We start from the raw sequence: 14,409 nt of genomic DNA on the forward strand, positions 1-14,409 counted from the left end.
ATTTTAAGAAATTGCCACAGCCACTCCAACCTTCAGCAACCACCACCCTGATCTGTCAGCAGTCATCAACACTGAGGCAAGACCCTCCTCAGCCAGCGAAAAGATTACAACTCACTGAAGGCTCAGATGATCATTAGCATTTTTTAGCAATAAAATAATTTTTAATCAAGGTGTGTACCTTCTTTTTGACGCAGTGCTACTGCACACTTAACAGACTACAGTATAGGACAAACGTAACTTTTACATGCACTGGGAAACCAAAAAATTTGTGTGACTTGCTTTATTGCAATCTTCACTTTATCTTGGTGGTCTGAAACAGAACTCATAGTATCTCTGAGGTATGCCTATACTGGTAACAGTTCTCTGAAGATTCTGTTTTTTTTTTTTCCTTCTGACTTATTTGCATTTTCTAAATTTTCTACCTTATATATTGCATGTATGAGCTGTGATTTCTCAAAAGTACCACCAACTACGTGCTTAGTTACATCTAAAGACCTAACATTAATTTTATACGTAGTAAGTCTACATGTAATAAATATTTTATATGCCTACTACATGTTATACTCTATTCTACGCACTAGGAATACAGCAATGAACGGACAAAATCCTTACTTTCATAGAACTTACATTGTAAGGGTAGGAAAGAGACAAGATAAAACATAGCTTGTCAGAGAAGTGCTAACTTCTATTAAGAAAAATTAAGCAAGGAAAGGAGCTAAGCAGTGTGAATGGGGAAGTGGAGGTACAGTGAGGTGAGAACAGATCTCATTGTGGGTACCTTCAAATACAAGGCTGAAGGAGGTTGGGAATTGAGCCATTGAAACATCTGGAAAAAGAGCATCCCGAGCAGTAGGAACATCATGTGCAAAAAGCCCTGCAGAAGTGTGCCTGGGATGCCTGAGGAGCAGCAAGGAGGCTAGGGTAGGTAGAATGGAGCTAGCGAGGGAAAGAAGAGCAGGAAATGGAGTCAAAATGTCAAAGGAAGTGGGAAGGATATTCTGTAGGGCTTTGTAGACACAGTAAGGACATTTTACCACCAGATGGGAACAAATGGGGACTTCTGAGCAGAGGAATAACCATCTTGACTTGCATCAGAACAGGATCACTGAATTTACTATGCTGAACAGACTTGGAGAGAGCAGAAACAGAAAAACCTGTGAGGCAGAAGTAATTACTACTGTAATAAGTAATGCAGATGAAAGATTATATAGCCTGGATGAAGATGGCAGAAATGGTCAGTTTCCTGATTTACCTTAAAGGGAGAAGTGAGCAGACTTGCGGATGAGCTGGATGTGAGCTATGAGGAGAAAGGAGGAAAGTTCTCCAAGATTTTTGGCAACTCCTTCTAGTTGATCAAGCTATCAACTGACATAGCTAAGATTAGAGGAGGAGCAGGTTTTGGGGAGCAGGGAAAAATTATGAAGTGTCAGATAGGCAACTGGACACAGAAATATTGAGTTCAGAGGACTGATCTGTTGGGAATATAAATTGGGCAGTTGTCAGCATATTACTCCAGATATCAAAGTTCATACATTTATTATAGAAGCAACATGTGGCTATAAAGACAGTAATGAAATATTGAGAATGAAGTTTGCCTGGCTGGGGCAATGAATATAGCATGTCCTTAACGTTTCTTAGAGAGCTACCATGGGAACGATCAATCTCCAACCCCCTCTCCCCGATGTTTCTTAAAAATAAAGAACACAACTCTTAACAGGACACTTCATTCAAGAATATTTACACACAAAGAAGTTTTATCACTTTAAGAGTTATTGACAACAGAGCGAAACTCCATCTCAAAAAAAAAAAAAAAAAGGAGTTATTGAACACACCATGACTTTAAAACAAAGCCATGCTGAAATGCTGCATGTCCAGCTGAGTCCTCTCCCCAGCTAAGTGAGCGCACCATTTGCAGAGCTCACACAATGCAAATATGTGTCTCAGCAAAATTATAACTTACTACATCACAAAAATTCTGGGTCAGTGAAGAGGAGTCACTATGGAATGGGAAAAGTCCTTGAATGCCAGTATCTACAATGTATAGCCAAAAATTTTAGTTGAAAAACATAAAGACAAAAGACCCACAAACAAGATCAAATAATTTTCAAATAAATGTGTCCCTTCTTAGTCAGGAAACATGATCAAGTCAAAATGGCAAACATCCAGGAAGCACTGTTTTCTTTCCACGTTGCAAAAACTCTGCTTCACAAATTACATAAAATTTGCAATTACCAGGTATATCACTGACAAGTTAACCAATGGAAAAAATCAAGTAGCCTAATGCCTAATGTTTATAGTAAGTTTTTTTTTTTTTTTTAAGGCCAGATATCTATCAGATAACATGCCTCCTGAGAGGGGACACAAAAATCCAGCATAGAAAAGTAGGAAGAGAGCATGAAAGGAATTAAGGTGAGGCAGCTAGAGAAAACTAAGGTAAGCTACAGTAAATACTCTTTCACATTTTGGAGCAGAAAGATGTCAGGTTTAGAATATACCAGTGAAGAGCTGGAAGTTAGAGTATGCCCTTCTCTTCTCCTTCAGTCCACTCTGGCACATAAGTTTAATTTAAATCTGTATGTTAACTCTTAGTAACAGTCTACACTTTTACTCCTGTTTTAACAGTCTACACTCCCATGCATACCATCTTCTAGTAAACAGAAAAAAAAGTCGTATCTGAGATCTAACAGGCACAAACAGTGAAGGCTTCTGAAACGCTTTTGAACAAACTATGGATTTTAACTGTGTGTGTGCACTATAAAGACTCTGGTCTCACTAAATCCATGTACAGTTTTATTAAGAAAAGAAAACCAGCAAGTCTTACTAAAAGATCATAAGCCACTTACCAACTGGTCTGGATTAAGTTGCTCTCCACTTTTCAGGCGATCCTTATAATCTTCCAGTTTGAGCTACAAAAGAGAAACTTGTATCTACCATAGTCTGATATAAAATTCAGAAGCAAATAAAGTAAATGCCAGATCTTGTCTCTAGGAAACAAAGTCCTTGAAGTAAGCTATCAATCTACAAGACTATCATTTTACTATAAGGCATGCAGCAACTGTAGATGAGTTCCAGTCAGGGGAGAAAAAATACACAGAATCACAAGTCTGGAATTACAAAAGCTAAGCAGTAATAAAACTATTTTCTCTTAATGACTCTATTAATAACAAACTAGACTACTTAACCCATGGGGACTTACCTAGTAAATCGTATGTCCCCAACACAGTAGCTTCTCAACACGGGACAATTTTGTCCCCCAAAGATACCTGGCAATATCTAGGGATATTTTTGGTTATCACAGCTTGGGAGGGGGAAGAAGAATGCTACTGTTATCTTGTGGTTAGAGGCCAGGGATGCTGCTAAACATCTTAAAATGCACAGGACAGCCCTTTACAACAAAGAATTATCCTGTACAAAATGTCAGTGGTGTAGAGGTTGAGAAGTCCTACTCTAATCTCATGCTTAAACTATTAGTTCAGTTACCTGTTGAATTATGTGGCATTTTCCTAAAAGGAAACTCCTATTGGAAGTACAGAAACAAAGATTTCTTTTCTATCATTAGAGTAAGCTCATCCTGAAGTTATTTTTCATATTATATTTGATACTTAAGGAAATTATGAAAAATAAATTGCATTTGTTGGCCCCATAATAATGACATAAACCCACTACGGTATTTTTTTTTTTTTTTTTTTTTTTGAGACGGAATCTCACTCTGTTGCCCAGGCGGGAGTGCAGTGTCGCGATTTCGGCACACTGCAACTTCCACCTCTCGGGTTCAAGCGATTCTCCTGCCTCAGCCTCCTGAGTAGGTGGGATTATAGGCACCCCCCGCCACGCCTGGCTAATTCTTTCTGTATTTTTAGTAGAGACGGGGTTTCATCGTGTTGGCCAGGCTGGTCTCAAACTCCTGACCTCAGGTGATCCACCTGCCTTGGCCTCCCAAAACCCAGGGATTACAGGTGTGAGCCACCGCACCCGGACCCACTATGGTATTCTAAAAGCATTTTTTAGGCTCCTCCTGTGGAAAAATTCTTTCCCAGAAGGTTGAAACAAAAGTACTGGTACTATCAGGTATTCAAAATTAAAAAGGTACTATAGGTAAGCTAGAAAGCATAAGTATACATATACGTAGTTCCTCCACCTGAGGGAGGCTCCGTCAATAGATCCTGCTTTGACCATTTATCATAGTGACGGGGAATTTGTGCTGACCTGGCACACTCACCTTACCACACTTGTGATCAACTGCATGCATTAAAAAGATAAATGGTGAGAGCTACAGAGAAGCTACTAGCAACCTGCCCTTCTTTACTTAGGTAAAAAAAAAAAAAATAGAGTCAACCAGACTCTAAAAAGTCTCTTCACACTCCTCCATTAAAAGCAACTTTAAGGTTTAACTAGGTCTTGGCACAAAAGTATTTAAGAGCACATAGATCCAGATAGTCACTCAACCTCACCTGTCCAAAAGCAGAAGAGAATCGTAATATAGCAAAGCAACGTGCAGTCTGTTTCACAGGCTACATGACTCAGGAAATGAAGAAGGATTCAGATCTTTACAACAGCATTTTCTGTAGCTAGGATTAACTCCTGGGTCTCTTTACAAGGCTGACTACCACGCTTTCACCTAGCAATCTTAAATCTTCACCTAACACCACAAAAGTAAGTGGTAAAACATTTTCTAGCTCTACCACGGTTAAACCTTCCAACGACTGCAGCAGTTATACTGCAATATCATCTGCTGCAGAAAGTCACAAGGAAAACAAGCTAAAAAATCAGCTATTAACACATCTATGAAAAGAAACATTAATACCACATAAGGAATTAATCTGACCTAAAATAGCTAGCTCTTAAAGTATTTCAACAGCAGCATGCATAATTTTACTATGAATATTTTTATTCAGTTGTTTTGACAAATGAAACAGAAAATGTTTAATATTTCCAACACGTAGCCTGCTTGTTTAAAGCAGCTAAACCTAAGGTTAGTTAAATTTTTAGTAAAGAACATCTATGAGCTCTTAAAGAAAAATGTCAGCTCCTTCATCTTTAAGATCACGCATATACAGGACTGGAAGAAAAAAAAGTTACCTTCTTTTTCTCGATGTTTCTAATTTTGTGTTTAAGGCATATGAGTCCATTTTCAATATAGGTCTCATATGCTTGGGAAGGAGACGCAGCAGAACTCAGAGTAGACTGCAGGGGGCTCAAGGCCCGCTGGCTTTCCCCATGCTGACTGTGGTTCACTTGGGGCTTGGCTGACTTCATATTCCCCTCTCTTTCCTCCTCTGAATGGCCTGAAGGTGACTGGTAACCAAAAGGGGATGAAGAGAGTTGCACCATTGAAACAGATGAGGCTGAAGGAGGTGGGGGAAAGTTAAGTATAAAATTAGGACTAGAGGGACACAGCCAGGCAATAACTTCCCTGGAAAGTCTAGCCCACTCCCTTAAACTTTTCCACAGAAGTGAGCTCGAAACCCAATGATGCTTCAGATACTTGTACTTTCATCCTACTTTTAAAATAATTAGTGTCGCTAGCCAATAAGGATAGCCTTTACGTAGGCAAAATTCCAGTAGAGAGGATGTTTCCAGAAATTCGATTTTCCACATAGGGAGGAAGAACTGCAATGGCTTCAGAGCTCCTTTCTTCTCATGAGGGCAGATCACATTCTAAATAATTCCCATGGCCACGTGATGACACCAAAAGAATAAGCTTTCCACACCGGGACCTAAGGCAGCCACTCAAACCTCTTTACATGGTCCCTCACCACCAGCCCCAACCTCAATCCTGAACGTTTGAAAGAAAATCCCAAACTCACAACATTCTTTTATAGCTCTAAGTGAACCAGCAGCTTCCTGAACAGGAATACTAACTTCCCCGATTGCTCTGGGGCCTACAAGGCAATCCATCACTACTGGACATTTGCAGACAGGTACTCTCTCAACCTGCAGGAACCCCGCGTTGATTCTCGGTTGTTTGGTTTAGACTAGCCCAAAACCGCTTACACCCAACCAGTTTAAGAGCTCATTCTAGCGAGCCCTTCCCGTGCCCTAATCAGTGGCCCTTGCGCACTTACGTATCCGTCTCTCGACCTCCAAGCACCCGAGTTATCCCTTTCTCCCCCCTTAGGAGCATCCCCAAAGCAAGGACAGAACAGGCCCCACGCACACCAGCGCGCACCCCCTCAAGTCTCCAGGGGAGCCTGAGCGAAAAGCACCTCTCCCGAGCGGCCACGGAAAGCCCTGCAGGCATCGACGCCCACCCTTCCCACAGCCGCCCCGGGGACGCAGAAGCCGCTTCTGCAAGGCCCCGAGGGAGGCTGACCTGGGGAAAACGCACCGGCAGCGGCCCTCGGGGGCCCCCGCCCCGCCCCGGGGATGCCAAGCCGCCCCTCCACCTCGCCGTGGCGCCGGCTGCCCAGACCTGCCCACCCTCGCCGGGTCAGCCACCTCCCTCCGCCGCGCCGACCCAGGCCGCCGCAGCCCGACTTCACCTCCCCAGGCAGCCGAGGCCGCCGCTGCCGCAGCCCGGGCCCGCCTTCCAAATCCGGGGGGAGGCAGGAGCGCTGCGGAGGTGGACCGGCGCCACCCCGCACTCGCGTCTCCTCCTCCTGTCTCCTCCCTCTCCCCTCCCGGTTCTCGCCCGCGGCCTCTGCGGCGCCGCGGACCCCGCCGACTCCGCCGCTCGCGCCTAGGCCCGCCCACCGCGCCGCGCGTGGCTTTTGTAGGCCGCGCCCCGCCCCGGCCCGCTCCGCCCCCGGCCGCCCCGCCACCGCCTCCTTCCGGTGCCCCTTCCCGGCTGCCGCTGGCCGCCTGCGCTTGTCGGGTGTTAGTTCCGGGCCCAGCTTGGGCTGGTGCTAGGTCGGGAGAGGGCGCGGTCTCCCAGCCTTTGCGCAGATTGCGGGGCAGCAGGTGGGGCCGAGGCGACGCCGAACGCCAGCAGGCTGGAAACCGCGCAGCCCCGCTGGACCTCGCTGATTGCCGGCGGCACCGGTGGGTTCGCGACCTTGAACAGGTGACGCCAATAGCTCCAGGAGGGCAGCGATCCCTTAGCGGAACTGCCAGAAAAGCCGAGCTTGAGGCTGTCGTAGCCTAGTGGGCAGTCGTGAAATGCAGAGGCGCCTTAGCCCCTCAGATAGCATCTTTCATAGTAGGATGGGGAAAAAACACCGTTTCCTTACAGGGGAATCAGCCTGTAAGAGCAGAATGCCCCAAATCAGCATCGCCATAAACACGGAGTAGGTGACTTCGCAACCTGCAATAATAGAATTGAGTTTATTCAAGCTGTATTATTTGTTCATGTGAAACACATTAATTGACTGGCACGCAGAGAAAGCTGTAAAAAATCTTTGTAAGGTTACATTAAAGTAAGAGAAAAGTCTGGAAATACATAAAAGTTTATTGAGGAAAGGAAGGTGTTTCTGATACCAAATAAGAAACACACACACACACACACACACACACACACTCAGCAATACTTTGCCCCAACATGTGTTTACTTATTACACCAAGTGGAGTTTTTTAGGTCCTGTCTGTCCCTGACGTTCTGATAAAAAATATTGAGACTAGCAAAAGAACAGAGAAAATTCAGAAGAAGAATCAAGGAAACAAAGGTCTAGTTTTAAAAGCCTTGGTCAACTTCACACAAAATTAATTTTAACATTACTTAATACATTTTTTTGGCATCTATTATCTGTATTCTTTTTGGTCCCTGGTGACATAATGTACCCTAATGTTGCATTTTAACTTTGAATCTCTGAATCTCATATGTGTTCTTAAGGGTCAGAGAAATACTGGATTTTCCCTTTTTCTCATTGTTTATAACCAGAGAAACGCAGAAGATGCTGAACATGAGGAGAGGAAGGCTATGCCTTCACCTTTGGTAACACAAAAAACAGTGGCCATAGTAAGAAAACATGTGAAGGACACACTGTTGGATCAATGAGTTGACACAAAGTTACAGCACAGCCTGAGTTGTAGTCCGAGCTAATGATGAACCTAAAAATGGTATTTCAGTCAGATTAATCATGAAATGTTTGCCCTCTGCCGGGCGCAGTGGCTCAAGCCTGTGATCCTAGCACTTTGGGAGGCCTAGGCGGGGTGGATCACCTGAGGTCGGGAGTTCAAGGCCAGCTTGCCCAGCGTGGTGAATCCCCGTCTCTACTAAAAATACAAAAATTAGCCAAGCTTGGCGGCATGTGCCTGTAATCATGGCTACTCAGAGGCTAAGGCAGGAGAATCGCTTGAAACCCGGAGGTGGATGCTGCAGTGAGCCGAGATTGTGCCACTGCACTCCAGCCTGGGTGACAGAGCGAGACTCTATCTCAAAAAAAAAAAAAAAAGAAAGAAAGAAATGTTTGCCTTCTAATCGGCCAGGCAAAAAGGAGGCCATAAATTTTAAATTTTCTACTAAATGGATATTCTCCTAAATGAATAAATCTATACAGATTCAATTCAGAAGGATTATAAAAATGGATCACAAAAGAATGCAAAAGCAAAAATAAATAAATTTCAAGTCCAGTAAGGTACAGTCTGTATACATATGGTGTGACATTTATAGGAGAACATACCACAGTAGATACTCTTGAAGCAATGTCTTCTGAACAAGTTAAAAAGATGATTCAGATAAAAGCTTTTCTGCTAGAGGAGATCTTTAAAGTCAGTAAGTCTGGCTTACTTTGAAAGCACATGTCCCCAAAACTTTTATTTGTCAGGAGTTTGGTTTATTTTACCCTCTCCCACTCCGTTTTCTATAACACCGTGACTTTTCTTGCCAACTGTGAGGCAGTATCTGTGGCATGCCACCTCCAAGCTTAGCGAGGAATAACTGTATTTGAAATATGATAAAAAGTGTTGTCTCAAATCATTGATAGAAGAATATATTCATTTATTCATTCAACAGATGTTTACTTAGCACTTGATATGTAGTAGGTGATAAGGCATAATGGTGACTGAGACAATATAGCTTCTGCCTTCGTGGAGCTGAGTGGGAATTCAGTAAAAGCTATAGATGTAAATGGCAAAAACAACGAAATAAAAAAACCTGAAATTCAAAAATACTAAAGACTTTTATAACGGATGGTTTGATTTCTACAAAAACAGCCAGACTTTACATCCTTTGAAAATGTGAAGGTCTTAAATATGCACTGTCTGACAAATGTTCAGTTGCTGCAGGGGTGGTTATGCTGTAGTCACTTAAAATTAATATAGCTTCATATTGTTGAAACTGGAAAGATAAATCCACCAAAGGATGTGAAACCTGGTAGCGTGTTAGTAGAGATATCAGAAATTATCTTAGACATATTGTTGTGGGTGATAGAAGTCTGTTTCTTATTGGCTCTACAAGACTTTGTGGAGAATTGCCACCAAGAGACAGAGAGAGAGGAAGAAAGTCACCAAGAAAAATAACAAGAAGGCTAAGAAAGAAAAAGACAGGAACAGTAACATAAGGTTGTTAAAAAGATAGTACTTTTGGCCGGGTGTGGTGGCTTACGCCTGTAATCCCGGCACTTTGGGAGACCGAGGCGGGCAGATCACTTGAAATCAGGAGTTCAAGACCAGTCTGGCCAACATGGCGAAACCCCATCTCTACTAAAAATACAAAACTCAGCCAGGCATGGTGGTGCGCCCCTGTAATCGCAGCTACTTGGGACACTAAGACAGAAGAATCTCTTGAACCCAGGAGGGGAAGGTTGCAGCGAGCCAAGATTGCGCCACTGCACTCCAGCCTGGATGACAAGAGCGAAACTCTGTCTCAAAAAAAAAAAAAAAAAAAAAAAAAAAATATATATATATATATATATATATATATTACTTTCACATACTTGCTGATTCATAGAGTATCTATTCAAATATTTGAGAAACTTTTTATGAAAGTAAAGAACTGAGAAATATAGACCTCAGGTAGGAAAAAAAACTTGCCATAATAGTTTAGAGTATTTTTAGAGAAATACCTAGTTTGTGAGATTAATATTTTGGTAGGCTTATTTTTTCATAAAATTATACATTCCTATTGGTTTTGTTGATACTGTTTTTCTGATATTGAAGTTAATGCATTAATAGTGCTCCACCATTAAGTACCTTTGAAATAAAAGTTCTTTAGAGGAGGAATAATCGGTGTAGAACTTGTGAATGTGTGTCATTAAATCAATAATATCAAGCCCATAAAAATATGATTTCTGTCCAACTTTGAAGTATTATAAAGTGTCAACAGCATGGACTTTGGAGCAAGACACACATGGATTGGATTCTTGTTCCTGCCTCTTACTAGCTGAATGATCTTGGTTGGGCAAGTTACTGAAATCCTGTGGGCTTCAGTTTTTTCAGCTGTAAAACAGCTGATAATAAAACAGACATAATATTACCTATTAACAGTATTGTTAAGGATTTCATTTCGTTTCTGTAAAAGCATGTGTCTAGAGACTAGGCCATGAAAATGTATCCTCCACTGAGATACCTGTATTTGCTGCTTTTGCCACAATATGAAGCCCAGCATTTCTCCTAGTAGCCAAGGAGAACTACAGAACTGTGGAATTTATGGCTAAGAATCCCACCTCCCCTTATTTGAAAGATAAGGTATATAAGGCTGCTGGACATTTGTGAGTTTTCCAAGACCTAAAGAATCTAGGTCTTCTGCCCTCTAATGCAACATGCACTCCAGGCCGCTTCATCCCTTTCCCTTGCTGCTTCCATGGAGTAAATAAAGTATAGAAATAGGCAATTAAACTTGAAGATTGAAACCAAAAAGAATAAGCAATTCAGTGTTACAGTGTCTTCAAAGGAATTCATTCAGGAAGACATTTTAAAATATTAATATCTTGGCCGGGCGCAGTGGCTCACTCTTGTAATCCCAGCACTTTGGGAGGCCGAGGCGGGCAGATCACGAGGTCAGGAGATCGAGACCACGGTGAAACCCCGTCTCTACTAAAAATGCAAAAAGTTAGCCAGGCGTGGTGGCGGGCGCCTGTAGTCCCAGCTACTCAGAGAGGCTGAGGCAGGAGAATGGCGTGAACCCAGGAGGCGGAGCTTGCAGTGAGCCGAGATCACGCCACTGTACTCCAGCCTGGGTGACAAAGTGAGACCCCCGCCCCCAAAAAAAAAAAAAAAAAAAAAAAATTCATATCTTTTGATCCAGTAGCCTTTATTTTAGGAATCTCCCCTATCAAAATAATCAGACATGCAAACAATCATTTATTTATGAAAATGCTAGGCACCACAGTTTTTTAAGTGGTGGGAAATTGTAAACAACAACCTAGACACTCAACAATAGAGAAATGGCTAAATAACGTGACTCTAAGCCATGAATTTTAATTCAAGTAGTACAAATCATCTTTTCAAAGAATATTCAATGACATGATATTGTATGAAGTCAAAAAAGGGCAGGATAAAACATGGTATAAAACATTTAATAAGATTATGACTTTGTAAAATATTTCATTTTAAATATGCATGGAAAAGGCTGAAAGATGCTTTCACTTTTATTTTTATAGCATACATTTAGTTTTTATACCAAACCAGAAAAAGTATTTTCCCAAAAACATGAAAACTGCCCCCTCCATAGATTACCATTATTAACTTTTTGCTTATATTCTTCTAGACTTATTTCCAAGAAAATAACTATATAATTTTTTACAAAAATGGGAATGTACTAAACATTTTGCAATTCTGCTATTTTGACTTAAAATATAATGAGCATCTTTTTATTAAAATAAACTTGGTGCGGTGGCTCACGCTTGTAATCCCAGCACTTTGGGAGGCTGAAGTGGACGGATCATGAGATCAGGAGATTGAGACCATCCTGGCCAACAGGTGGAACCCTGTCTGTACTAAAAATACAAAAAATTAGCCAAGCGTGGTGGCAGGTGCCTGTAGTCCCAGCTACTCAGGAGTCTGAGGCAGGAGAGTGGCGTGAACCCGGGAGGCAGAGCTTGCAGTGAGCCGAGATCGTGCCACTGCATTCCAGCCTGGGCGACAGAGCAAGACTCCATCTCAAAATAAATAAATAAATAAATAATAACTTTAGATTAGCTTTGAGAGGTAGAATTTCATATTATTTTAATTATATTCTTTTTACTTTCTGTGAACAAGTTAGAATTAACATTATTTAACAGAAATGTTAGTTATCCAAATAGGAATCACAGCAATATAATACACCAGTAACTATTTGAATAAATGGTAATCTACATAATTATTATTCTTGTACAAGGACAAGAATCCTAAATGAAACACAAAAAAGTGACTCTAGAAAGAAAGCCTAAAGTGGTACAAGTTATTTTGTGATTTGAAAAAAATACTACTTATTCACTATCACTTTGTTAGCCTAGAATTTTTCACATAAACGATTTACTCATTTTTAATAAACAATATGTTTTTAAAAAGTTCTGTTTCTTAGATATGGCATCAAAAGCACAAGCAACAAAAGAAAACGTAGTTAAGTTGGACTCCATCAGAATTGAAAACTTTTGTGCTTCAAAGGACACTATCAAGAAAGTGAAAAGACAGCCCACAAAGTTGGAGAAAATATTTGTAAATTATATGTAAGATACTTGTACGAAAATATAAAGAACTCTCTTAGAACTCATTAATAAAAAGACAGCCGAATTTAAAAATGTGCAAAGAATATGATTAGGCATTTCTCCAAAGAAGAGATAAAAATGGCCAATAAGTACATGGAAAGATGCTCAACATCAGTAGTCATCAGGGGAATGTCAATCAAAACCACAATGAGATATCATTTCACACCTACCTAGGTGGTCATAATAAAAAAACATAATAACAAGTGTTGACAAGGATGTGGAAAAATTGGTTGAAATCCTCATACATTGCTGGTGGGAGTGTAAAATGATATAGCTGCTTTGGAAGACAGTCTGGCAGTTCTTCAGTTAAATATACTGTTACCATATGACCCAGCAATTCCATTCCTAGGTATACTCCCAGGAGAAATGAAAACACATATGCACACAAAAGCTTGAACACACATTTTCATAGCAGCATTATTCAAATCACTGAAAAGTAGAAACAACCAGGCTGGGCGCGCTGGCTCATGCCTGTAATCCCAGCATTTGGGAGGCCGAGGCGGGTGGATCATGAGGTCAGTAGTTCAAGACCAGCCTGGCCAAGATGCTGAAACCCCGTCTTTACTAAAAAAATAAAAATACAAAACAATTAGCCAGGCTTGGTGGCAGATGCCTGTAATCCCAGCCACTCAGGAGGCTGAGGCAGAGAATTGCTTGAACCCGGGAGGTGGAGGTTGCAGTGAGCTGAGATTGCACCACTGCACTCCAGCCTGGGCGACAGAACGAGACTCGTCTAAAAATGAATAAATAAATAAGTAAATAAATAAATAAGGTAGAAACAACCAAAATGTCCCATCTACTAATAAATGCTTAAATAAAATGTGGTATATCTGTACAATTGAATATTATTCAGCCATTAAAAGGAATGAAGTACTGATACAGTATGTATGAAATTTAGAAACATTATACTAAGCAATGCCAGGCGCAGTGGCTCACATCTGTAATCCCAGCATTTTGGGAGGCTGAGGCAGGTGGATCACTTGAGGTCAGGACTTGGAGACCAGCCTGGCCAATGTGGTGAAACCTCATCTCTACTAAAAATACAAAAATTAGCCAGGCATGGTGGTGGGCGCCTGTAATCTCAGCTACAGGGGAGGCTGAGGCAGGAGAATCACTTGAACCTGGGAAGTGGAGGTTGCAGTGAGCCAGGATCACACCACTGCACTCCAGCCTGGGCGACAGTGAGACTCCATCTCAAAAAAATAAATAAATAAAATAAAATTATATTCCATCTCAAAAAAAAAAAAGCCAGCACAAAAGGCTGCATACTATATTATTCCATTTATATGAAATGTCCAGAATAGGCAATCTATAGAGACGGAACATGGATAACTGGTTGCCTAGCACTTGGGGGAGTGTTGCAGGGAAATGGAGAGTGACTGCTAATGGATACAGGACAGGGTTGCATTGTGGGGCGATGAAAATGTTGTGAAGTTGATATAATGATTGCACAATTCTGTGAGTATACTAAAAACCATTAAATTGTATACTTTAAATGGGTGAATTGTATGGTGGTGTGGGTTGATTTGTGTCCACTAAAAAGATATGTTAAAGTCCTACCCCTGTACCTTGAATATCACCTTATTTAGAAATGGGATATTTGCAGATGTGATCAAGTTGAGGCCATACTGGATTAGGATGGGCACCTAAATCCAAGGACTGGTGTCCTCATAAGAACAGAGAGATTTGGGGCTGGGCGTGGTGGCTCATGACTGTAACCCCAGCACTTTGGGAGGCTGAGGTAGGCAGATCACGAGGCCAGGAGATCGAGACCATCCTGACTAACACGGTGAAACCCCATTTCTACTAAAAATACAAAAAATTAGCCAGGCATGGTGGCAAGCAC

General features: G+C 41.5%; 1 protein-coding gene across 10 annotated transcripts in view; it reads right to left on the bottom strand.

The window, feature by feature from the left end:
- CAPRIN2 (caprin family member 2) overlaps positions 1-6,683 on the bottom strand; it is a 45,575-nt gene extending 38,892 nt beyond the window's left edge. For 6 of the 10 annotated variants that reach the window (XM_058442019.1, XM_058442022.1, XM_058442017.1 and 3 more), the window contains exons 1-3: positions 6,483-6,683; positions 5,080-5,295; positions 2,844-2,906 (exon numbers count right to left, since the gene is read on the bottom strand). In XM_058442019.1, coding sequence (XP_058298002.1) covers positions 2,844-2,906; positions 5,080-5,256 — 240 coding nt within the window. In that variant the 5' untranslated portion in view covers positions 5,257-5,295; positions 6,483-6,683. Of the gene's footprint in view, positions 1-2,843; positions 2,907-5,079; positions 6,305-6,438; positions 6,455-6,482 lie in introns of those variants that run through there. The other 4 variants (XM_032159942.2, XM_032159940.2, XM_058442016.1 and 1 more) reach the window with 4 other exon arrangements.
- Between the last annotated feature and the right edge of the window lie 7,726 nt (positions 6,684-14,409).

Source organism: Hylobates moloch, unplaced genomic scaffold (assembly GCF_009828535.3).
Source record: "Hylobates moloch isolate HMO894 unplaced genomic scaffold, HMol_V3 SCAFFOLD_8, whole genome shotgun sequence".
In the NCBI taxonomy this organism is placed as follows: Eukaryota; Metazoa; Chordata; class Mammalia; order Primates; family Hylobatidae; genus Hylobates; species Hylobates moloch.